This window comes from Maniola hyperantus, chromosome 8, assembly GCF_902806685.2.
Source record: "Maniola hyperantus chromosome 8, iAphHyp1.2, whole genome shotgun sequence".
NCBI lineage: Eukaryota > Metazoa > Arthropoda > Insecta > Lepidoptera > Nymphalidae > Maniola > Maniola hyperantus.
This window is the reverse complement of record NC_048543.1, coordinates 10,284,037-10,309,992: the sequence shown is the minus strand read 5'-3', so window position 1 is coordinate 10,309,992 and position 25,956 is coordinate 10,284,037. Positions and strand designations below refer to the sequence as shown.

Sequence of the window (25,956 nt, the reverse complement as noted above, 5' to 3'; positions counted from 1 at the left end):
AGTGTTGTGATTTGCTTAGTGTCTAACATTGAATGGTAGCCAGTAGCCACCGAGCTCATTTGACATTGGTTGGTGTAGAATTGCTGCTTCATTGAGTGATATTAAAATAATTTTTCGTTGAAAACATTTAATGGATTAAAAATAAATATCAAATGAGCTCGGTTGCTATCATTCAGTGTGACACTGAGTTAGCCTGAGTTAGCGAATCAGTAGGCAAGTGCGATCACAGACCAAGGCGAAATTATTGAATAAGAAATATTATTGTAAAAGTGTATTAGTACTGGTATCTGATCTCTAGGAATAAGAAAAAAGCTAGTAAAAATCAAACAAGCAATACATAGTTACACACATATTTTATTAAGAATTTTTTTCTTATACATACTAGTAATAACGTGAAAACCTGTATTTCCGGATTGAAGAACTTAACCGACCGTGCGTATAGACGCACGGTCGGTTGAGTTGCCCGGCAGCTCAGTCGAGCAACTTAAGAATCTGTGATTTGTATGGAAGTTCTATACGCAAGGAGTTGCGGCGACTCCGTGTGTATACACTCTGCAACTTCCTTACAAATCACAGATTCTAACTGTCGCCGTCGATAGAGTTGCCGGGCAACTAGTCGACCGTCAGTCGTCTAAACGAGGGATGATGACTACTAGTCAAACAAATGAATTTTTATAAAACGTCAATTACATCGATGTGACGTCATAAAAAATTTGACGTACTTTTTAGTTAATTCAATAATTATTGGGTATTTGACTATATTAAAAATAAATTATTTCTCAGTGATTGTTAAATAGAGGATCTTCCAAAATGAGTAAAATCCACGTCCTTTGTTAGTTTTAAGTGTAATAACTATTTTAAACTATCGATGAAACTAAAAAAGTACGTCATTATAATGTGACTTCACATTCCAGTATTTCATGAAACATAATCGTTTATTTATTCATTTGCTTTCATGATTACGTGAAGCCCCGTTAAGGCATTGCAAAGTTAGGTACTTAATTAAACAATAAATACATAGAAAATATATAATTATCATGCAATTACATACAGGCTACATGTTACAATATTTCATAATAGATTTAATCAGGTAATTATATAGGTAATTCATTTTGAATCGAAATTATTTTTATTTTATTTATTAATGCGATCAGCATTCATTGATTAAAATTATGTCAATTTGTTTCTTCTTTGTTAATAATTAGTAATATTAGGTATATCAATTTATTATTTTGTCAATTTGTCATTATTTTTTTAATGATTAAGGGTAGGTATCTACACATGTTTTTGATTGTTGTCTGGTGGAAAAAAAAACTTGTATTTTCATTTCATTTCATACGAATTTTGCACCAAATACCGATATAATTTCTAACACAATAAGGAATATGCGCGTGGTTTAAATTTACTTGATTTTTTCCCTCCCCGAATCTACATAATATATTGTCCCGACATTAAATCGCAACCATTATTTTTTTATTTAGTTCATTTTTAATTGCATTAAATATTATTAATTAAAAAGTGCAAAATAAGCAAGCGAAATTTACATTTGCGAAACGCATCACCATTGGTCGAAGCAGAACGTGACGTCACGATTCACGTTTTCAAATTTTTCGGAATAACCGTATCATATAGTAATAATGACGTGACAGGTGACTTACGTGAACCATGACGTCATTCAAAGCCCGCGTAAAATGGCGGCGTTTGAACAGATCAAAATTTTAGCAACGTTTTAAATATTATTTTAAAAAAATGAGCATTTCAGACAATATTTTTATTTTTTACTATGTTATAACAATGTAAAAAGTGAATTAAAATTATAAAAAAATACATGCATATTCCCTATCACAATTTGTTTAAAAATAACTTCTTAAAAAATGTGTAATTAATAATTATATTATAGGTACATTATGTAATTTTTGACAGTACATACTTAATTTCATTAAAATATAAACTTTTTCGAAATAAACTATTACTTATAATGTAACCCAAAGGTCAGTTCATTGTCTTACATAAAATACAAGCATTCAGCAACCTTAGTGCAAGTTTACACATTTCGACACGTTGATTGATTTCTAGTATCGAAACATTATAATAACAAAGTAAATTGGACCTAAATCTCATCGTTTTAATGTTGTTTATCGAGTACTACCAGTTTCTATTTTCCAAAATTTCCGCTGGAGGCGCTGGCTATAGATATGGATGATTCAAATCTTAAGACTAGAAAGTTTATAATCTGACGTTATAAGCTTTGAAACCATCCAACCAATGTGCCTCAAACCAGTTTAATTAGAAAGTCAATAATAAGAAGATGGTTTTAGAGTTTTTTTAATTGTTTTTTTTTAAATTTTTTTTGTGTATTAGCGCACGCCGGGTATCCGCTAGTAACAAATATTTTTATGCATATATGAGTTACACAAAGAACATACGGCTGCACCTTAGCATGCGATCCAACACGCGAAGTCTTTGTGGTTGCTTTTCCAGATCCACATTGTTGTAACGATCGCCGCTGAAAGAAAAATAGTTAAAAATCAAAATTATTAGGAACTAGATTATACCCGCGAGTTCGTTCGCGTGGATTTAGGTTTTTTAAAAAATCCCGTGGGAACTCTTTAACCTTTGAGGGCAATAACTAACAGATAAGGGTTTGTGGTGTCACAATTCACAAACCCTTATCTGTTAGTTATAATTTGCTGTGGGCCGAGTTTGTTGTGGGCTCTTCGTAGACCTGGGCGCGTTTGGAACCCTCGTAGCTTTAGTTTTAAGTACGTATTAATTATCACCACTATATCATCTTACAAATTAAATTTTGACCAACAGTAAGCGTACAATTTTACCTATTCTGAATAAATAATTTGAGTTTGAGTTTGCACAAATACGTATCCCGCACGGACACACGTGGACGCATGCACGTACTCGCACGCAAATACGCACTTTAGCGATTTGGCGCGTGTGGAGAGAAAACAAAGCGTTTGCGAGTAGCACAGAGAGTAAGTCAGCTCCCTTTCGTTAGACAGTCACTGCCATCGTTTACAGCTAAAGATTTTTCAAAGAAATTCGTCAATGCGTCAAAGAAACGCAGTGCGTGTTGATAGACTTTCTTAAAAACCTTACTTATCGCTACATCCATGGCACACACGTACGCAATTGGGTATTTGACTCCAATTTTTTATATTACTTTATTATAAACTAGGATAAAAATAATGACGTACACTGAAAAAACTAATTAAATCGATCAAAAACAAAAAAGTTATAAGCATTTAAATATTTCTGGTTAGTAGCTTCGTGCGGTTTCATACAAATTTTCGTTTTGCGAGAAAGGGATAGAAGACCCTCCCACTCCAAAATTAAAACGCCTGTAACTTTGTAAATCTTTGTTGGATTTTAATTTTTTTTTTCAGCGTCCGTCATTATTTTTATCCTAGTCTCTATATATATAAAAGGGAAAGGTGACTGACTGACTGACTGACCGATCTATCAACGCACTGCTCAAACTACTGGACGGATCGCGCTGAAATTCGGCATGCAGATAGCTATTGTGACGTAGGCATCCGCTAAGAAAGGATTTTTCAAAATTCAACCCCTAAAAGGGTAAAATAGGGGTTTGAAGTTTGTATGAAAGTCTGTCAGTTTTGAAGTTAGAAGTTTGAAGTTTTGTAGTTAATATTTTTGCAATTAGCAGTATGACATATTTTTTTAAGCTCATATATGTTAAAATCTCATTGTTAAAGATCAAGTTTATGGGTGTAAAATAGGAGTTTAAAATTTGTTTACTCCACGCGGACGAAGTCGCGGGCATAAGCTAGTTTATAATAAAGTAATAATATTTATTAAATTCAAAAGTAGGAAAATACCCAATTCTCGTACACATACACGCTATGCTCGCAAACACGCATGCACGAACGCACGCACGAACACACGCACGCACCCACGCACGCACGTACGCGTACACGCACGCACACACGCACAGTGTTTAGTAGTAGTTTTAACTTACTGAGTGAGCGACTTGGCGCGGAAACAGGCCAGATGCGCGTAGTAGGTCGGAGTGGGGTAGGAGACGGAGCGAGTGCAGCGCGAGTACAAGTGGCACAGGTAGTAGGTCAGCTGTTCCACCTCGTCGGACGGTATGTTGCCGTCGTTGCAAATGGCGTGGTACCGTGTCGGACGGGCTGTGCCTTTTATAGCTTGGTGAGACACCTACAAGAGAAAGTACTATCGATAACATATTACCCCGCGCACGAATAGTAGTAAAGTTTAGATAATAAGCCAGCAAATATTTGATCTTTGTACATTGTGTTTTATATAAAACTAGCTGACCCGGCGAACTTCGTACCACCTAACACGTCACTCATTTGTTTTGCCCTCCCGGAACCCCTCCACTAACACTTAAACTTTATGGTATGGTATTAAAGTTCAAATTAACTTTTAAGTAGGTATTATTACGAATCTTTTGTGTGGGAATATAGAAAAGTGTTGTTTTTAGACTTTTTCAAGCAAATTTTTAAATTTTTCTCGCCGTAAGAACCATCCTCGTACTTCCAGGAATTTTACAAAAAAATAATTAGCGAAATCGGTTCAGCTGTTCTCGAGATTTGCGCTTAGCAACACATTCAGCGATTCATTTTTATATATAGAAGAAGATACACTACAATAATTCTCCTTTCTATGTTTAATACGCAAAAGTAGTACAATTGGAAAGTTAACGAAGTGGTAGAAGATTTAACAGACAGAACTTTAAGGAAATTAATTCGTAGAAGGGGGCGAAGAACCACAAAATAGATACATACCAAGTAAAAGTCCAATTCCTTAGGGTGCACAATATGTGTATCGACCACCGTACCCGGTTCAACGTTTTGCGGATTTTTATCACCCATGAAGAACCTAAAAATACATCATAATATATTTGGTACAGAGGTTGCTTGCTTTCTGGCAATAGCGTAGGCTATTATTTACTCGGGAAAATCAAAGACATCCCACGAGATAAAAAAATCCAAGCGAACGAAGTCGCGAGCGGTATCTAGTGGAAAATATATACTGCTTAATACTTAACTAGCTTTTGTCCACAACTTCGTCCACGTTTTATAAATTATTGCCTTACCACATGGGAATAATGTAGCTATTTACCAATAAAAGAATTAGAGTATCAGATCATTAGTTTCAGAGCTACACCATATACCAAAATCCTGTAAAAACTTTTGACTTTCTGACAAAAACTAGCCTATGTATGATGCAAGCTATCTCTACCAAACGTCAAAATAGATTAACGACCGAAATTAATAATCAATCTATCTGTGATCTATAGATAAGTTACTTAGCAACGTGGTTATTTGACAGAAAAAACATACAATTTTTGAAAAATAACTCCGTTGCTAAGTAATCTATCGATAGATTACAGACAGACTAATTTCGACCGTTGATGAATAATTAGTCATGAAAAGTAATAGAGAAACAGACATACAAAGAAATAAATAATTGTCATGCGACATGAATACTGGTTTGCAAGTTGCAACCCACATTATTTCGCATTATAACGTTAGTATGGATGTTGTTAGTCGGTACAATTCTCTTACCGCGTATGATGCCTCTTCTGTACGAGCAGGAACAATATCTCCGGCTTATTGACTTGGTCGAGCCGAGCGTACGCGCGCTGCACTGCCACTAGTTCGCTGTTCATTACCTAATCAATATTATATTATAAGTTTTTAAGGTTCTGATTTTAGAAAGGAGGTGGGACCTCATAAGAGGGTATAGCCTACTAAACAAACACCTTTTCGTTAAAGGTGTCACCGACAGTCCTCTGTGCAGAGCCTGCATGGAGGTCAATGAAACACCGACGCACGTGCTCCTAGAGTGCACGGGCGTAGCAGAACAACGCGAACGCCATTTGGGTTCCCCGACCTCACTCCATGAAGCCCTCGGCAACCTGGGCGGTCTACTCGGCTTCTGGAGCGAGCTTGGATGGCTGGAGTGAAGACTTCAGCGGGGAGGGGCAATGCACGCACAACAGACGGAAACTTTTAAGTGCGGAAACCAGCCCAGAGCTAAGAAGAAGAAGGATCTGATTTGATCACATACAGAAACTCCAAGCATAGCTCTCTCCATCGCGCACTGAGTGACTCTGAGCTTATGAGGCCCATAGTTAGCGACCATGTCTCGGATCCATGTCATCACTGGCAACGCGCGCTGTTCGAAGACGTTGGTCTTCAAGCACTGAGGAATTTTGGACTGGTTTGGATTTGGTTCCGTATCTGCCGTGCCTTATAAGATCACATCATTATCTGGTTGTATGTCTGTATGTCTGTCTGCCAAGACCCGTCAAGGGAATCAAAACTTGTACGGTACCTACTTCCCATTGACCTAGAATCATGAAATTTGGCAGGTGCTTTTTCCCTCACTTGTGCTATAATTCTAATAGCAGAAGTAAAGGGGGAAATCTTATTCAAATCAGTTAATCTTATTTCTGGGTCGAGACCCCAATATTTCGGACATGACCTTAAAACACAGTTATTTATAAATATCAAATACCTGAGCGAATTGTCCCTCAGACACTCCGTCGCGGAACACGAATATCTTCCGCGGCAACGCATTCTGATGACTCTTATAAACTTTCAGGTGGTCGAACATCATGTTTTCAAAATCGACGATAATTTCATGCTGAAAATAAGTGATATTTTCAATGATATTTAATAAAAACTATTATCTTCTAAATATATAAAAGGAAAGGGTGACTGACTGATCTATTAACGCACAGCTCAAACTACTGGACGGATCGGGCTGAAATTTGGCATGCAGATAGCTATTATGACGGAGGCATCCGCTAAGAAATTTGTAAATTCAACCCCTAAGGGGGTGAAATAGGGGTTAGAAATGTATGTAGTCCACGCGGACAAAGTCGCGAGCATAAGCTAGCCGAATATATAAAACCAATTAAGCGTACAGCTTGTGCTAGGAGTACGACAATAGTGCAACGGGTGGGTTTGAACCGGCGACCTTTCGGTTTTCAGTCCGGTCCTTTAACCGTTGAGCTATCGAGGCTCTGAAAGATAATTTATCCAGAAGTAATATAACCTATATTACTTCTGGATAAAGTATCTTTCTAATGGTAAAAGAGTAACCAAAATCAGTTTAGTAGTTTCAGAGCTTATTGCTTACAAACAAACAAACCTTTCTCCTTTATTATTATTACTAGCTGATCCCCGCGGCTTCGCCCGCGTAGATTTAGGTTTTTAAAGATCCCGTATAGCCTATGTCACTCAGGAATAATGTAGCTTTCTACTGGTGAAAGAATTTTTAAAATCGGTTCAGTAGTTCTAAAGATTACCCCCTACAAACAAACTTAACGACATTACCTCTTTATATAATAACAACGGGCCGTGCAGCAGAAATCGTAATATTTTAATTTCGCCATAACTTCAAAACCAAACGTCCAATTTTAATCATTCAAAGACCAAATATTATCTCCATAAACTGTTCTTAGTGATGAAATCATTTATTTTGATAAGGATTAATAGCATGAGTAAAATAAACGCGTTTAAATGTAGTCCAAAAAAAATTCAAGATTTTTAAATAAAAAAATGGTTGCTGTGCCTCACTCGACATAGATGGGTATAGTGTGTCGCGGACTTTTTTGTAGATATTTATAAGATCTACAATTAATTAGAACATTTTATGGTTCTATCTTTTATAGTTTAGGCAGCGTACGCAAAATAAGTAACTTTTCTGGTTGATTTTTTACACCTTGTGTCCGAAAAACCCAAATATCTTACGGAACCCTATTTTTTTCCAAAATAAAATATAGCCTATGTTACTCGTGGATAATGTAGCTTTCGAATGGTGAAAGAATTTTTAAAATCGGTCCAGTAGTTTTTGAGCCTATTCAGTACAAACAAACAAACAAAGTTTTCCTCTTTATAATATTAGTGTAGATTATTATTATTCATTTATTTATTATTTAATTAGAACGGCCATAAAGCCAATTACAATAATTAAACTACGAGTACAAACTAACATAAACATACATACAAAAATTGTTAAAATTATAAATTTTAAAAAGCAAAATTATAAATTTTCACAAAAGTGCAAAATCTGACCCCATGAGGTCAGCCCATTTGTCAGCAAACGGGCTGACGACACATTTCTGAATCCCAAACAAAACCAAAAAAGCTTTTTATACAAATAATTAATCTTTCTGCAATAAAATCTAACAAATACTTTGTCTTACGCAATATTACCTTTGGTGTCTGTACACTCATTTCAATATTGTAGATGAAACATTTGGAATCGAGCGAAGCTGTCACAGCGGCGATACTTGGAACACTCATCTATAACAAACACATCACATTAATATTACAAGGCGAGCTGAATACTTTACCTACCTAAGGATTAAGACCACATATTATCAGAAACTAGATGATGCCCGCGACTTCCTCCGCGTGAATTGGGTATTTGCCTACTTTTGAATTTGATAGATATTATTACTTTATTATAAACTAGGATGAAAATAATGACGTACCTACACTGAAAAAAATATTAAAATCCAACAAAGATATACAAAGTTACATGCATTTTAATTTTGGAGTGGGAGGGTATTCTATCCCTTTCTCGCAAAACGAAAATTTGTATGAAACCGCACGAAGCTACTATGGCATTAGTAGGTGTGACGTCACACTGCTGTATCGCTATCTCTGTCTAATCAAAAATATTGAAATGCTTATAACTTTTTTGTTATTTGATCGATTTAATTAGTTTTTTCAGTTTACGTCATTATTTTTATTCTAGTTTATAATAAAGTAACAAAAAAATTGGAGTCAGAAACCCAATTCAGGGTTTTTAAAAATGAGCTGAAACCTACCTGATCAGGCGAAGGGTGAGTGACGTCAGCCCCCACAACCATAACGCCACCACTCCTCAGGCACGGCGGCAAGCTGCGATTGTCCAAGGCTTGGTTGATCCCCATCAACTTGGAATTCACCTGAAAGTCAACAAAAGGTTAGTGCGAATTCAGTCGCACACAAATATCTGGCTCTATGGAGTAATCCTCGTTTCTGGGGGTTGTTGTGCTCTCTTCCATTAATCACATAAATATGGGACTTTTCTTACGACAATAATGAAAGAAAGAAATAAAAATGCATTAATTTGTTGTTGGTGTCACAGATAAAAACAAAGTACAAATGTAACATTTTCATCTGTGACACCACCCCAAATGGGTGTACAGCTTAGCATAATGTCCTACATCACACGGGTTATCCCGCATCCCGCAAATTGCTAATGCGCGTGGCCGCCATTTTAGTGACGTCGCCATCACACATCTTGGATATTGTAACTATGCTATATATTTATAGCCTTTGACTCTTAGACCAAAGAACAGAGTTACCATAGAACAGGCCATCTTACAAACAACACAAACTGGTAAAGACATAACCCTCCTTGAACTTCAGCGTAGTTGCGTAAAAATAAAACTTACCTTCAACAAAATGTTGCGTATAGTCTGTTCGTTCATACGTCTAGAGGCTGTCATCTCCTTAATGCATTGAGTCAAAATGCCGACCTCCAACTCTGCCTTGCGTTTTATCTGCAAAACAGAAAATTATCAAAATATGCGCAGCAAGAGCCGTGATAGTACGCGACAGGTCGAGATGACATCCCGCACACCCGCACAGTCCCCGCGCTAACCCAGTGCGGGATAGCGCGGGTGACGTGTGGGTATGCGGGGCGTCCCCCCGCCTCACACCCCGATTGCCATCTCAATGCCTCCTTTACGGGAGGTCGGGGGTTCGATCCCGGGCACGCACCTCTAACTTTTCGGAGTTATTTGAGTTTAAAAAAATTAAATATCTTTCGCTTTAACGGTAAAGGAAAACACCGTGAGGAAACCTGCATGCCTGAGAGCTCTCCATGACGTTGTCATCGGTGTGTGAAGTCTATCAATCTGCACTTGGCCAGCGTAGTGGACGATGGCTCGTAGCTTTAGTTTTAAGTTTACGTATTAATTATCACCATTACATTTGTATTGTAAATTCAGCAAGTAACAATCAGAAAGTGTACTACAATAATACCCAATCTGAATAAATGATTTGAGTTTTTGAGTTTTTTTAGGGTTCCGTACCTCAAAAGGAAAAACGGAACCCTTATAGGATCACTTTGTTGTCTGTCTGTCTGTCAAGAAACCTACAGGGTACTTCCCGTTGACCTAGAATCATGAAATTTGGCAGGTAGGTAGATCGATGACTCGTGTGTCCGTCTATCGCAGCCAATTTGCTTCAAATCTACTAGATCGATTAAGTTGAAACTTGGTAGTACATTTTACATATTATAATATAGTACATTTAGAATTTATGTGTCCTTTAGTTGCTAAGCATTAAGTAACACTTTCCAACGACTAACTTTCTGATAGTTGCCGCTATATATATTTCAAAATGCAACCATGCGTGCATTAAAAATAAAGCCTTATTGGTTTGCATTAAGGAACAAATTTTATTAGTGCGTCAAGGCTAGTCAAGTGTCTCCTTTGTTCTTGTTTGAATATTCTAAGTCTTTGTTCTCCAACAGTCCCCCCCCCCCCTGTCAATGTCATTCAAGTGCCAAGAAAGCCTTGTCGCACTGTAACATTAGCATGTTACTGACGCCATTTTGAAGTTTTTGCCCATCCCAAAATCACTCAACGCGCCTAAAAAAAAATTCACTTCAAAAACTTACCTTATGGTATGCGTCCTTGTCTCTACCAGAGACAATAATGAACATAAAGTTGAGTTTCCTCTCTTGCGCTGTGAGCAGAACGTTCCGAAGATCCTGCTGGGTCACGTTGAAGTTCGTGAAGGCGGGCGAGTTGACTGCCATGCCCATTTGACGGCCCACTTTCAGAAGCTACAATTTTAGTTAACTACTTAAAAATATCAAATAATCGGCCCAATAGTTTAGGCGCTGCTGTGTATCACACATAGATACAATCATACATACATATACTGTTAAAATCATAACCCTTCCTTTTGGCTTTGCCCAATCGGCCAAATAGTTTAGGCGCTACGGTGGAACAAACAAAGATACAAACATACTGACTGCTAAAATCATAACCCTTCCTTTTGGGTTTTCCGTAGTCGGGTAAAACTCAGCACTTACCAATTGTATTATGCCATCGCAGTTGCACTCGTTGGCATTAGCTTCCACCACGATGAATCCCCACGATTCGAGCGCGCTCGGTTTCAGGAGACGGCTGGCTTGCCACACTCCTCTCCTATATTGTTACCAGAAAAAATCATTAACATGTTAGGTTATTATAAATACTATCTGTCCCGGCTTACTCACGTGTGTAGTCGACGTTAGCCCGACTAGTTTCGAACCCATCCGGGGTCCTTTTTCAAGGGAGTCCGTCCGCGCACGCGCCGCGGTTTTGACTCAAAACCGCGGCGCGTGCGCGGACGGACAGATAGTATTTATAATGGAAATCACTCACGGTAGTTTAAATGTTAGGTTATCATAGGACCGCAAACATGGCCGATTGTATGCCCAATAAATTTACGATCGGACGCGTCGTACGGCACCGTCTTGTCACAGAACCGCGCGCTATGACTTTGAATGATTTTTAGGGTTCCGTACCTCAAAAGGAAAAACGGAACCCTTATAGGATCACTTTGTTGTCTGTCTGTCTGTCCGTCTGTCTGTCAAGAAACCTACAGGGTACTTCCCGTTGACCTAGAATCATGAAATTTGGCAGGTAGGTAGATCCTTTAGCTGACATTTGGGGAAAAATCTGAAAACCGTGAATTTAGGGTTAGATCACACAAAAAAAAATTAAATTGTGGTCATAAACTAATAATTAGTATTTTCAACTTTCGAAGTGAGTGACTATATCAAGTGAGGTATCATATGAAAGGTCTTCACCTGTACATTCTAAAACAGATTTTTATTTATTTTTATGCATCTATGTTCTGTGACTAAGTGTAATAATTTTGAAACTATACTCTTTAATAATGAGTTCTAGCCCCATTTACTACCGCTATACAAAAAATCACGTCATTTTATTACTGCACTCCAGGACCCTAATGCTTACGGTGGCGTGCAGTGCGGTTGTAGAAAAAGGAGGATCCTATCATCCTTTTATATATTTGTATGGAAAACTTGTTCCAATAAAATGAGTTCAAAATTAATGTAAATCGATGATACCTTGGATCAATGGGCCTTCCGGTTCCAACGTCTATTTTGGGTGCTTCCAAAATTTTCGCATCCACTTGTAAGAATTGATTGTCAATCTCCATTTTAAAGTGTTTAAAGCACGGACTTGCGGAGTAATTCATCTAAAACACATAAACATATAATAATAATAATAATAATAAATATTTTATATTCAAGTAAACTTTCAAAAGCGCTTTCGAATCGTCGGATGCATCTACCACTGGTTCGGAATGCCATTCCCACCGAGAAGAACCAGCAAGAAACTCAGCGGTTGCTCTTTTCAAATATTTGATATACAATATATTAGGGCACAAGCTGCCATACCTCATAAAACGAGGTGTGAGACAGATCACAGAGATCTATTTTCTCTAGGACGCACGAGCCCAATGGGCGTCGCGCAAGAGGGGCCACCGATGTATTACTGACTAGCTTATGCTCGCGACTTCATCCGCGTGAACAACACAAATTTCAAACCCCTATATTATCCCCTCAAGGGTTGAATTTTCAAAAATCCTTTCTTAGTGGATGCTTACGTCATAATAGCTATCTGCATGCCAAATTTCAGCCCGATCCGTCCAGTAGTTTGAGCTGTGCATGGATAGATCAGTCAGTCAGTGATTCAGTCAGGCACGTCCACTACCGCAGGAACCTAGGTTATGTATGTAGTTATGCGCTTTACCTAGTTTTCTAAGTGTCTTTCTGTTAAGTGACCCCATACAAATGATAGAGTCTAGAGACAAAAATCTCAGTGGGCGTTAACCATTTTGAGACACCAATGACAAACATGTTTTCCTTTTCAAAAACATTCGAAAGTGTTTTCAAAAACATTCGAAATTCAATTAGAAAACGTAGTTTCGTTTGTGATTGGTTGGTGCCTCAAAATGGTTAGCGCCCACTGAGATTTTTGTCTCTATCATTTGTATGGGATTACGTAACAAAAAGAACGCTATACTAACTTCTTTCCGCAGATAGAGTATAGTGGGTTTTTCTGTCAAGAAATTCTCAGTAGCGGTCCTTAGTTGGGAAGTTGGTGGTGTAATAAGCCTAGGGGTATAGTTCCCAGGAGTTAAATAGTCGCGTCTGGCCTACAATACAAGTCCGATCTCGCTCAGGTATTGTTCCACTGCTCGTGTACTGTGTACGGATATAGCACTCACACTGATGCAGATGGCGAACACGGGGTGCAGCGCGGCAGGCGGGCTGTTGTGTTCCGTTCCCTCGCGTTGTGCGTCCCACTGACGCCTAAAAAATGCTATTGCGACGCGTCTTGCATTTAACTTGAAGAACAACTATTTAATTGGCGCGGACTATAACAGTTATTATAATGCAGAGAGAACTTACGTCTCGTATGACCTCCTTGATTTTTTCGAGTCGCTCGCTGGGCGGTGTGGCCGCCTGACGGACCATCGTCGAAAGCTGCCGCTCGTTCAGTTGTTTATTCAACGCCTACAAAATTAATCGTACTTGTACTATCCATATCTACACAAAGTAAGGAAGGCCCAGCAAAGTAAGGAATATGTGTGTAGTATTTTTATTTTTGTGTATGTATGTACTAAAAAAGCTCAGTCACATTCAGCGGGCGATGGAGAGACTAGAGAACTAGGGTATCGCATAAAGAATGATTACAAAAAAACAGACACTACTTCTAATTCAGTTACTGAACTGAATGGTCTTGCATTATGACTGTGTAATGCTATTTTTTTTACCACGGAGAAAAATGTGAAAAAGATATGTCTTTTTTAGATCTCTCTATTTGGTAGTTAGATATGTACCTATAATATTAAGTACGGATTTACCTGACCATAGACCACGTCCAGTAACTCCATAGGATAGTAAATATTCTTGTCTTTAGGACCCACCCACATACAGTTCAAGTTCGGGTACTTTATTCTGAAAAATATAAACAAACTTCAATTACTACTGTTTGTATAAGCGCTCATACGCATTAGCGGTTAACCGCTTTATAATCGCTAGTAGCTTTTCTTATTATTTAGTACATTGCGCGATAAATACAAAATTCCACTAGACAAAATACAGACAATAACTCTTGTTTAAATAACCCTCCTTTGGGCTTCGCCGCAGTCGGGTAAAAAATAAGGCCGTATTTTGATTACAAAAATATCGACATATCAATTTATTAGTACTGTACCTGCATTTCTTTTCTATCTCAAAGTACTTGGCAACAGTGATCTCTTTAGTTGGTCTCCCGTCATGGTCGGTCAGTTGGAAAGAGATCCTGCTCGGAGGGTCCACTACACCATTGCATATGAACTCGCGTTGCTTAGCGCCAGCGCCGCCAATGTTAGCTTTTACCTACAAAACCACATTCTTAAGGTGCCGTACCCCATAATGGAAAAATCAAAAAACGGATCGGTATGCCAGAGGCTTTAGACCCTTGCAATGTTGCAAAAAGCCAGGCTTCAAATAAGATGCAATATGGGTGTCATTTTCGAAGGTTTTCGGTGTGTTGATTACGAAAATGATATCCATTTTCCAATCAAAGATGGGGCGGACACACATTAAAAAAAATCATGACATGGGTTTTGTATGCGTACCTATTTCCCAAAAACAAAATAAAATTTTACTAGTAAAAGAAATTTTCACAGATCTGTGTTGTGTATCTTTAATAAGCTTACCCTTAACCCCTTGATAAAATGCTGGAACGCTTCGAAGCCCCTTTGTCGATCTAGGGGTCTGCTTGGATCTAAACGGAAATCCTTTACAAGTGCATCGACCAAACTCTGTTGCTTAGGGAATCCCTTATGAGCCACTGCAATAAAACAATCATATTATGTTGTAACAATGTTCTTGCAATTCACGAAGGCGAGTGCCACATGCTTGTGTTTAAGTCGTGTCGGTATAAGTAAGGTACACTGAATGTGTGCGTTTGCAAGCGCTTGCTCGCGACTGATTGGTCCGACATGCACGCACACTTACGCAATGCCCGCGTATCCGACGTAACCACAAGTAAAGTCCACTCGCCTTCGTGAATTGCAAGAACTGTACAAGATTATATTTTCTCAAGGTCGCGTCCCGACACGATGAATGTTAATAGTGCACGGAGTGCCGATAGATGTAAAAACTAAACTAATGTTAATGGTTTTAAAAAAATGATACATAGTAGTGGTGTCAAATACTGTTAAACTTACATAATATCATATCAATAATTGTTATTAAAATTTATTGATAAATAAACACGTCAAAAATATAACACTGACTAAAAAAATAAAAAAAACACGATAGGTACCTACCCCACTTGATTTCATCTTACTTTGAAAATTGAAAACACTACTTTCATGAACACATTTAAATTTATTTTTGGTATGTAACCAGATGAGTCGCAGGGAGCCGCTGGATTCAGGCGCCGCAAGACCGTGGCGTGTGGAGTGGAAGTCACTCCAAGAGACTTATGTCCAGCAGTGGACCTCTATCGGTTGATGATGATGATGATGATGATGATGATGACGTGACCAAAAATTACGGTTTTCAAATTTTCCCCCTTGCGTGTGTTATAAAACCTAGGTAGGTACCTACCTACCTGATAAATTCATGATTCTAGGCCCACGGGAAGTACCCTGTAGGTTTCTTGACAGACAGACAGATAGACAGCCAGACAGACGCTTCGAAATTTAATTTCCTGGAATCTTCGCGCTACCTACTTAAGTACCTACTGCAGCTACTTAGAACGTAGGTATAGGTCCTAACTATAATAATATGTATTTTTTGATTTAATAATATTTTTTTATTTAAAATTGTTAAGTTTTAGTATCGCAGTTAATCAACAAACTTTAATATGTGTTAAATTAACAGGTTAATAAATAAATTGGTCACCTCTAATACATATGTGATTTCACAAATTTTAATTTTTGATATGTGAGTAAGTGAGTATGCTATGAAAAATAGAATTTCGCTTCGATGCGCTGGCAATGTGAGTCAACCCTTAGAATTTCACGCCCGGGATCGAACCTCCGACCTCTCTAATAGGAGGCGGACGTCATTGCAGACTTAACTTAAATATACACAATTACATAATTCCAAATTAACAGGGCTTTAATATAAAAAAGTAGATTACACTTTACCATCAATGTTGATAAAAGCTCTGGAAGTGAATATAGCAGATTGGAAGAGTCCAGTCCACATTTCCAAACCGTCGAACAAGTCTATCGGATTTCGGGGCCGTTTGAAGAATTGACGGCCCGCCTGAAATAAGGTAATAATTTCACAACTAGGGATTGCAATGCTGCATTCAGCAATCCAGCTGGATCCAGCATATAGTGCTGGCGATGCGGATCCTCAATCAGCTAAAAACAGTTAACTGTCTTTCCGCGCGAAAATGCCACAAAACTTTACGTGCTGGCTACTTGGACGCGACGTTGCCCTTCTGTCGTTCTTGTGACACGTGCTACACCCCTCTTTAGTTTACTTAGGTTCTATTAGGTAATATTATCAAATTAAACAGCTAGCTGTTTCTCGCAACTTAATCTGCGTCCCCGGGGAACTGTCTTTTCCCGTAGATTTCCCAAAAAAAATCTTTCATACCTTGTCCTAATAATTACAAAAAAAAAAACAATTTGGTCGTCATTCTCAAGGCTTGACCAAGGGAAATAGGGATTCATTTTTTATTTATGTTTCACTAGTAACTAAATTATGCATCACTAGATTTGTTTAGTGAAATGATGAAATTGAGTTCTTATCTTTACATCTACCAGGATTTGATCAAATCCCGGTTTTTATCATTTCCCTGCAACATATACACTAGACTCGGAGCTCGGAAGGCGCTGACTCGGATATGTGTGATAGCATTTAAACCTGCCACTTTCGTTTTATAATAAGCACCAATGGTACTGATTCTGATGGCAACATAATTTTAGAGTATTTGCATTTTTTTTAATTTTAAGTTTTTAGTTTAAAATACCTTTGCCGCCTTTTATAGCAATATTAAAAAGAAAAAGATGCAGATACTCTAAATTTAGTTCAGGAAAGATATCAGAATCGACGCTAGTCTCTACTTACTTTCACGTAGTTTTCTAAGGTTCCTTGCTGTAAAATCACATCAACACACTGAATTGCCTCCATTGGTGTATTCAATGATGAGCCTTGGTTTTTCATGTGGCTAAAACAGAAATAGGTGTTAGAATATTGGATGGCATAATATGACTTGACTTTTTAATTATAAATTTTAATTAATTTTTTATTTTTATAAAAATTTTAATTATAATATAGACATATATATTAGGAAGCAATGATGGTAAGTAAGCTGTGATAACCTTAGGGTTAGGACGCCTTCTAATCGGAGGTTGGGGATTCGATCCCGGGCACGCACCTCTTAACTTTTCGGATTTATGTTAATTAAATATCACTTGCTTTAACGGTGAAGGAAAACATCGTGAGGAAACCTGCGTGAGAGTTCTCCATTATGTTCTCAAAGGTGTGTGAACCCTTATAGGATCACTTCGTTGTCTGTCTGTCTGTCCGTCTGTCTGTGGCTGTCACGAAAACCTATAGGGTACTTCCCGTTAACCTAGAATCATGAAATTTGGCAGTTAGGTAGGCTTTATAGCACAAGTAAAGGAATAAATCCGAAAACCGTAAATTCATGGGTACATCACACAAAAAAAATTCAAATGAACAAATAATTAGTATTTTCAATTTTCAAAGTAAGAAGTACCAAGTGGGGTATCATAATGGCCTTCCATTATGATACCCTCACTTGGTACTACTTACTTTGAACTGTAGATTCTATAATGGATTTTATATTTATTTTTACGCATAATGTCGAAAAAGTACGACTGTAGTACGGTAACCTCGGTGCGCGAGTCTGACTCGTACTTGTTGGTGTTTAGTAACGAAATCCATACTTACTTAATAATGGTCCCTAGGTCAACCACTCCAGTCAATTTCAAGCTTACTTCAAAAGCCATTTTTGCATCGTTATCATCTAAAATTTCAACCTGCAATCGAAAAGTTTGTTTATAGGGGGTAATCTCTTGAACTATAGGACCAATTTTGAAAATTCTTTCACCAGTAAATTATTCCTGAGTGACATAGGATTTTATTTTATTTTCAAAAAAAATTTATCTCTACAAAAATTGTAATAAGCTGCATAATTGTAATATGTGCGAAGCAGGGGCGGGTTAATAATATTTTTTTTTTCTTAGCGGGGTCATTTGGAATGGTCAATTTTCTATTTTCATATATTGTAAAAATATTATCATAACTAAGCTGTGAGTGAAAGTTAACAGACTAGAAAGCGACAAGGATCTTTTGGCGAGTGGCCAAAATCGGAACCAATGCTGTCGTGCTGAAGGTCGATTTCGTAAACCCTGCATCAATCATTATTACAACCTCAATTGTTTTGATTGGCTGAATTTGTGCGATTCTTGTTTTGGAACTATGCATTGTAGCCAATAGTAAGCGAGCGTCAACCAATCACAAGTGATTGCGATCGTGACATTGTAGCTGTCATTCTACCGCAATCGAGCGGCTGTACTAAAGTATGTGTACTTACAAATAAAAAAAATTGACAATCAGGAAGCGTAAAATTTTACCAATTCTGAATAAATAATTTGAGTTTGAGTTTATGGCCAACTTAATAGATCACATTCGACATCTGTCAGTTACACATAAATAATATTGTGCCCTCTCGCACACATTACTGTTTATATCTCAGAACAAGGACTATTAGAAGTAGCCCTATTGTGACACTTACTGTTAGAGCGAGATAGCTAAATACATTTAAGCTCTTGTTAGAACGTGATAAAATGATTGTTTTGTCCTAATCACCGTGGCCACTTTTTTTGGTTGTCAAAATGTTTTTGTACGTGAGTATTTGACAAACAACGTGAAGTGTAGAAGGAATGCCATTTCACAAGTAAGAAAATCTGCTTGAGCGAGAGGGACTGAGGGGGCCACGCTAGTTGCAAACTGACATATCTGTGAAGTAGCCCTATTGTGACACTTACTGTTAGAGCGAGATAGCTAAATGCATTTAAGCTCTTATTAGAACGTGACAAAATGATTATGTTTTGTCCTTATCACCGCACCGTGGCCACTTTTTTTTTGTTTGCCAAAATGTATTTGTACGTGAGTATTTGGCAAACAACGTGAAGTGTAGAAGGAATGACATTTCACAAGTAAGAAAATCTGCTTGAGCGAGAGGGACTGAGGGGGCCACGCTAGTTGCAAATCTGGACATATCTGTGTATTAAGCCCTCTCCCACACATTACTGTTTATATTATGTAACTGACAGATCAAATGTGATCATTAAACTGGCCCTACTTTAGCATTTGTACAGTGTAAATACTACACTTACATTTATCGTACAACGCTCTTCATTGGGTTTGACTAATGGTGTCAGCGCGTAGCAGTTCTTCCTTTGGTCAAATGCAATAAATTGATTCGGAAATTTAATGGCCTTTGCGGCAGCAAAAACCTTGGGCAGAAATTTTTTGGGTCGGTCTGGTTTAATCGCGACGTCATAACGGTTCTGAAAAGAAAATTTTATTATAAAAAATAGCCTACAGCTTTAAAAATGTTAATAAACAACAAACTAGCTATCTATACTAATATTATAAATGCAAAAGTTTGTCTCTTTGTCTGCTTTTTCTACTTTTCACAGCCCATCCATTATAACCGATTTTAAAGAAAACTGTTACATAGATAGCTTTCATCCCGGGGACAGACATAGGCTACTTTTTGTCCCAGATAAACAAAATGTTGCCACAAGATTTTCAAAGGCTCATCCGTTCAAACGACTCTGACGAAATTGGGAAAAAACGAAGTCGTGGGCACCATCTAATCGTAAGTATTTGGTACTATGATAGCTTGCATCCCAGGGACGGATATGGGCTACTTTGTGCCGCGGAAAAAATCAAAGCTTCAAACAGGATTTTAAAAAAAATCCAGGCCGGCAAATACATGGACATCATCTAGTTTAAAATATTAATAAAATTAACAACTAAGGTCACATTTTTGATCATGCCATACTGTGAAAGGTAACAGTCAACAGACAAACAATATTAGTACGGATAAATAAATTATTGCACTTACCACTTTTATAGGTTGTATTTTCATCTCCAAATAATTGGTCACGACTTTGATTTTATGAGCTGGTACTTTTCCACCAGGTACTTTAGCAGGTATTTGAAAGCGGCAAGCTACAGCTGTCGAGCTTCTAGAAGATGTAGAAGATACAGACGATTGTGAACTACTTATCACCGATATTTTTGAGTCATAAGGTTGCTGACCTCGGCCTCGGCCAGCGGAAGGGCGTGCCTGTTGTACAAAGGCCGGTGGAGCAGCAACTTGGGGTTGGATAGGAGCTTGCTGAGGAACAAAGGCTGCTGGGGGAGTTTGATGAGCTGGAGCAGACCATGGAGCGCCCCAACCTCTACCTGTACCTGGTGGTGGTGATTCCTTCTTTAGTTCTGGTATGGGGGCCGTCACTGTTTCGGGCGGCTTAACGACCACAGGTGGCGGACCCAATGTTGGAGTAGAAGCAGCTGGTGCAGCAACAACGGGTGTAGGAGCAGCGGCCGCTGCAGCAGGCTTCTTTTTACGCGGCTTCTTTTTCCCTCCACCTAAACCCAGTCCAAGCCCTTCCGGTTCTTCTTCCTTTGCTTCCTCTTTTTTTTCAGGTACAGATTCGACCTTTTCAGGTTCCGATTCAGCCTTTTTCGTATCAGAGTCATCTTTTTTTGCAGCCTCAACTGCTCCTTTACGCTGCTTCTTTTTTCCTCCACCTAAACCCAGTCCAAGCCCTTCACTTCCTTCTTCTTTTACTTCCTCTTTTTTTTCAGGTACAGATTCGACCTTTTCAGGTTCCGATTCAGCCTTTTTCGTATCAGAGTCATCTTTTTTTGCAGCCTCAACTGCTCCTTTACGCTGCTTCTTTTTTCCTCCACCTAAACCCAGTCCAAGCCCTTCACTTCCTTCTTCTTTTACTTCCTCTTTTTTTTCAGGCACAGATTCGACCTCTTTTTTCGTATCTTGGGATGTAGAAGGCTCTGGTTGTTCTTGAGTAGCGGAAGGTTCTCCTTCCGCCAGAGATAATGACCCCAAACCAAGTTCCCCCTTATCAGCTTGTTTATTTTTTTTCTTGCCTCCTTAAATATAAATAAAGTTATTATAATAATACAATCACACCTGCGGTTTGCAGACGACCTGGTACTATTTGCCGAGGACCCAGTCACTCTACAAGAAATGCTTGAACAACTAGCAACAGAGAGTCAAAAAGCAGGTTTTGACAATGAACACCACCAAAACAAAGGTTATGACCAATAGGCATCAACAAAAAGTTAACATAAATAATCAGGACATAGAGTATGTGAATGAAAACGTCTACCTAGGTCAAGTAATTGCACCAAACTTACAGATGGACAAAGAATTGCAAAGACGAATTAATAACACCTGGGCTCGCTACTGATCGCTGAAAGAAATACTAAAAAACAAAGATATCCCAATGCCAACTAAACGTAAAGTATTTAACATGTGCATCCTACCAATACTTACTTACGGCTGTCAAACGTGGGGTCTGACAAAAGCTCACAATCAGAAAATAAAGGTTAGAGACCAACAAGGGATAGAGAGAAGCATGCTGCACATCAAACTGAAAGACAAGTGGAGACTGACCAAAATTAGAAAGATCACAGGTGTGACAGATGTCTCAAAAAGAATCAAGAAACTTAAAATATGGCGTTGGGTGGGCCATGTGATCAGATCTCCAAGGGATAAATGGACCAAAGAGGTCACTTACTGGTACCCCAGAGATGGGAAGAGAGCGAGAGGACGGCCACAGAGGAGATGGGAGGACGACCTGCCAAAGGGTTGACGCGGATTGGCGTTAGATAGGAAAAAATGGAGAAGTCTAGAGGAGGCCTATGTCCAAAGAGGACAACCTGATCTGTAAATTGCTGGTGTTACCAATTTTTAGAATAAATTATATAGGATAGGATAATTAAATAATAGGAAATAAGAAATTAGTAATACGGTTAGTTAGTAATATAAGATGTATAATTATTGTATCAGAGATTAAAGGCTATTTTATTTTATTTATTTATTTATTTAATAATACAATACAAATTACTATAAGTACAGATGAAATATGATGTAATGTAAATATAAATCTTAATCTATTTATATGCAGGTAGTTAAAGCTCTTTCATATGATACCCAACTTGGTATAGTTATTTTACTTTGGAAATTGAAAACACTAATTATTTGTTCATGTTCATGAACACAGTTTAACTTTTTTATTATGTAACCACAAATTTACGGTTTCCGGATTTTTCAATTCACTTGTGCTATAAGACCTAAGTACCTAAGCCAAATTTCATGGTTCTAGGTCAATCGGAAGTATCGGGTTTCATGACAGACAGACAAAGTGAGAATCACTAAGGGAACAAAAGGGTTCCCTTTGTGTTCACACATTTGCTATTTATATTTTTGAAACAAAACAAACTTTGATAACATTGTTAAAGTAAAGTAAAAAAAATCCGATTGCACATTTAAAACAATGAACTTATCCTGTAATTACCTTAATAAATAAATAAAATAAAAAATTTAATGGTACTTAATTAAAAAGTAATGGTGTATAGCTTATAGCTACAGATGATTTGACTTTATCATAAGTGAGATAATTATGCATGTACTATAATACATTTATAAACAATTTGTCATGTAATAACAGTTTATAACATGGTTTGTACAAAAGCTTAACTACGTGGCATAGAAATATGTGCAAAGAATATTAAAGGGATGGTGGGACAAACACAAAAGTGAGCAAGGTACAAGTCAAGTCGCTGGGGAGAAGGCCTATGTTGCAAGACAAGATGATGTTTGAATAAGATACAGTTACCAGCAAGAAATATTGGTCATCAACTTTTAGAATAAGATGTTGGCTTCGTAGAGCGTTCTCTCTGTCACTCATTACCTATGTGATGTTTTGTCGGTCTCAATGACAGAGACAACACTCTACAAAAGCGCTATCTCTATTGATCGATGTACAACATTTTCTGCTACATACTGTACTAAATTCTGCGATACAGGTTATGATTATGATTAGGGTCTGCATATACTGATCAAAGTTTGCAATAATTATAGGTCAACATATTTATTTGCATTATCATACTATAACACTCAACTAGCTAAAGTAGTCATCACTTGCACTGCTTCATTCCCTGTACTTACTTATATTACATATAACTTACAATAATTCGAAAATGAATGGTTTTGTTGTAAAGCCGCAACATCTTGTAAAAAGTATTAAAACTGTTAAAAATGAGGATAATTACAATTATTCTTTAAGTCTCTGAGTCTCTAAGAATATTAGATTTCACCATCATCAAATTATCCACCAGCCCTCTACTGAGCATGGCTCTCTTCTCAGAATGAGAAGGGTTTTGGCCATAGTCCTCCACACTGGCTAAGTGCACACCTTTGAGAACATTATGGAGAACTCTCAGGCATGCAGGTTTCCTCACAGTGTTTTCCTTCCCATTAAAGTTAATGATGTTTAATTGCTTTAAATGCACATAGCAGAAATTTAGAAGTTTGTGCCAAGGAACAAACCCCTGACCGACTGTATAAGAGACCATCATCTTAACCACTAGGCTACTGACTATCGCTACACAATAGAAGCACAAATCATCAATGTTTTCATGGCCCCCTTAGCATGAAAGTTCTGATTTCTACTATCACAATTGTTGTGATTGGTTGAATTTATAGTTTCTTGCTGCAACTGTGCATAATAGCCAATAGTGAGCAGGTTTTATGCTCTCAGATGATAGCTATTCAACTACAGTGATAACGGGACTGTTGTAATATAAAATAAGCAATAGTAAGAAACATAATATTTTAACTTAATTACAATTTAAGATCTTACCTTTTGCCATTTTAATTCACTTTTATGATAGCACTTCTGAAACAAAGAAAAATATTTAAGTACTAAACATAATGTCATGATCAACCCATCACCGGCTCACTACAGAGCACAGGACTTCTCTCAGAGTGAGAAGGGTTTTGGCCATAGTCTACCACGCTGGCCAAAAGCAGGCTAAATATAATAAGTATCTAAAATGAAATGTGCAATTACTGTGCGAGCCGGACTCACACACGAAGGGTTTTCTGTACCATCATATAAGAATTAAGTAACACTTTTTTTTTAATTTTCATAGCAGCCATTTTCAAATTATTATTATTGTTATAGCGGCAATAGAAATACACATCCTGTGAAAATTTCAAATCTCATGGTGTGAATATTATGGTTCACAAGATACAGGCCGCTGACAGACAGATGGATGGATGGATGGATCATAGATAGGTACCTACTAAATAAAAAAGTGTTAAGTATTATGATTTATGGGTGGAGTGGCAATGTGATTTAGGTAGTATTAGGGTTCCGTACCTCAGAAGGGAAAACGGAACCCTTATAGGATCACTTTGTTGTCTGTCTGTCTGGTGGTCTGTCAAGGAACCTACAGGGTACTTCCCGTTGACCTAGAATCATATTTGGCAGGTAGGTAGATCTTATAGCTGACATTTGGGGGAAAATCAGAAAACCGTGAATTTGTGGTCACATCAGACAAAAAAATTAAATTGTGGTCATGAGCTAATAATTAGTATTTTCAATTTTCTAAGTAAGATAACTATAGTCTATATCAAGTGGGGTATCATATGGAAGGTCTTCACCTGTGCATTCTAAAACAGATTTTTATTTATTTTTATGTATCATAGTTTTTGAATTATCCTGCAAAATGTCGAAAAGATACGACTGTAGTACGGAACCCTCATTGCGCGAGCCTGACTCGCACTTGGCCGGTTTTTATTCATATTATATGTACAAGGTACAACTTACCTTACTTATTACTAGAAATTGAGAGAATTTTGGTTCTTGATTTTTGTAGGTTATTTAGGTACTTCAGCTAAAATTGTTTTGAAATGGAATGTCTTTCATTTTCAAAAGGAGGGTAATGAACTAAAAAATTATACTTAATTGAATAGGCATCAAGATAACCTTCGATAAAAAGTCAGCATACCTACATAGGTACTTACATATTATTATTGTAGAACCAATCTGAACATTTTATATGGGGATTCCCCCAATACCCTCTGTTGATGCAAGTTGAAACAGATTTTATTTTATGCGAGGTTTTATAGGTATGATAAAGTAGGTACACAGTCACACCCATTTGTAAATAAAACTAATTTTAAAATATAGGCCAAGAGGCCAATATACAAAATATTATTAAGACGATTTCCGTGCGACTTACAAGTTGTTGTGAAACTGAGACTGATTCTCAGAGCAGAGTAGAAAAACACAAAAAAGAAACAACGTCGTTTTCTCAGTTGATCATATTATACCTAAATGTAAATATAAATACAAAACCTGTACCTACCTATGTAAATATTTTCCTTGAAATAATAAGAATGATTTCAAATTTCACCACAATTTCACGACTTCACGACAGCTTTTGGATTTTTCTTCCTTGATTTTTCGAGCCCGTGTTTCGAGCTGTCTAGTGTCTTTCACAGACCAATAACATATAGGCACAGAGTACTTTTTACATATGGAAACTTATAGGATACTTTACGGAGGTTTTACGGCTCTGGCCACGTAGTGATTACATACACTTTGGCTCTGGCTGGGTATTGATTACCTACAGTACAACAAGGCTCTTTTGACACTTGAATGAGTATCTACATGTTTATGACATGTTCCTTAGAGAATTTAAACCACCGTTAAACATAGTGATTTTATACTCTTTGGCGTTTTTTTCTTCAAACAGCAAACT

General features: G+C 37.5%; 1 protein-coding gene across 2 annotated transcripts; it reads right to left on the bottom strand.

Annotated features, from left to right (window-relative positions):
* Window positions 1-2,400: 2,400 nt before the first annotated feature.
* Window positions 2,401-25,719, bottom strand: LOC117984223 (protein argonaute-2-like). 2 transcript variants are annotated; one of them, XM_069500172.1, is made up of 22 exons: window positions 25,561-25,719; window positions 24,048-24,083; window positions 20,216-21,270; window positions 19,479-19,652; window positions 18,028-18,116; window positions 17,179-17,278; window positions 16,245-16,365; window positions 14,802-14,935; window positions 14,315-14,478; window positions 13,962-14,055; window positions 13,507-13,611; window positions 12,157-12,287; window positions 11,113-11,227; window positions 10,693-10,860; window positions 9,461-9,568; window positions 8,849-8,968; window positions 8,229-8,318; window positions 6,523-6,651; window positions 5,568-5,674; window positions 4,785-4,878; window positions 3,992-4,194; window positions 2,401-2,506 (listed from the first exon to the last, which is right to left on the bottom strand). In XM_069500172.1, exons 2-22 carry the CDS (start codon window positions 24,055-24,057, stop codon window positions 2,410-2,412), a joined length of 3,408 nt encoding a protein of 1,135 aa, XP_069356273.1. In that variant the 5' UTR covers window positions 24,058-24,083; window positions 25,561-25,719; the 3' UTR covers window positions 2,401-2,409. The 2 variants fall into 2 exon arrangements, with proteins under 2 accessions (XP_069356273.1, XP_069356274.1); XM_069500173.1 differs by lacking the exon at window positions 25,561-25,719 and adding an exon at window positions 25,217-25,407.
* Between the last annotated feature and the right edge of the window lie 237 nt (window positions 25,720-25,956).

Bases quoted from the DNA above. Each gene is read 5' to 3' on its own strand.
- LOC117984223 (XM_069500172.1), bottom strand. The intron at 16,366-17,178 runs GTAAGTAGAGAC...ACCTTATTTCAG, and splicing joins CCTTAGAAAACTACGTGAAA to GCGGGCCGTCAATTCTTCAA. The intron at 10,861-11,112 runs GTAAGTGCTGAG...CTAAAATTGTAG, and splicing joins GCGATGGCATAATACAATTG to CTTCTGAAAGTGGGCCGTCA.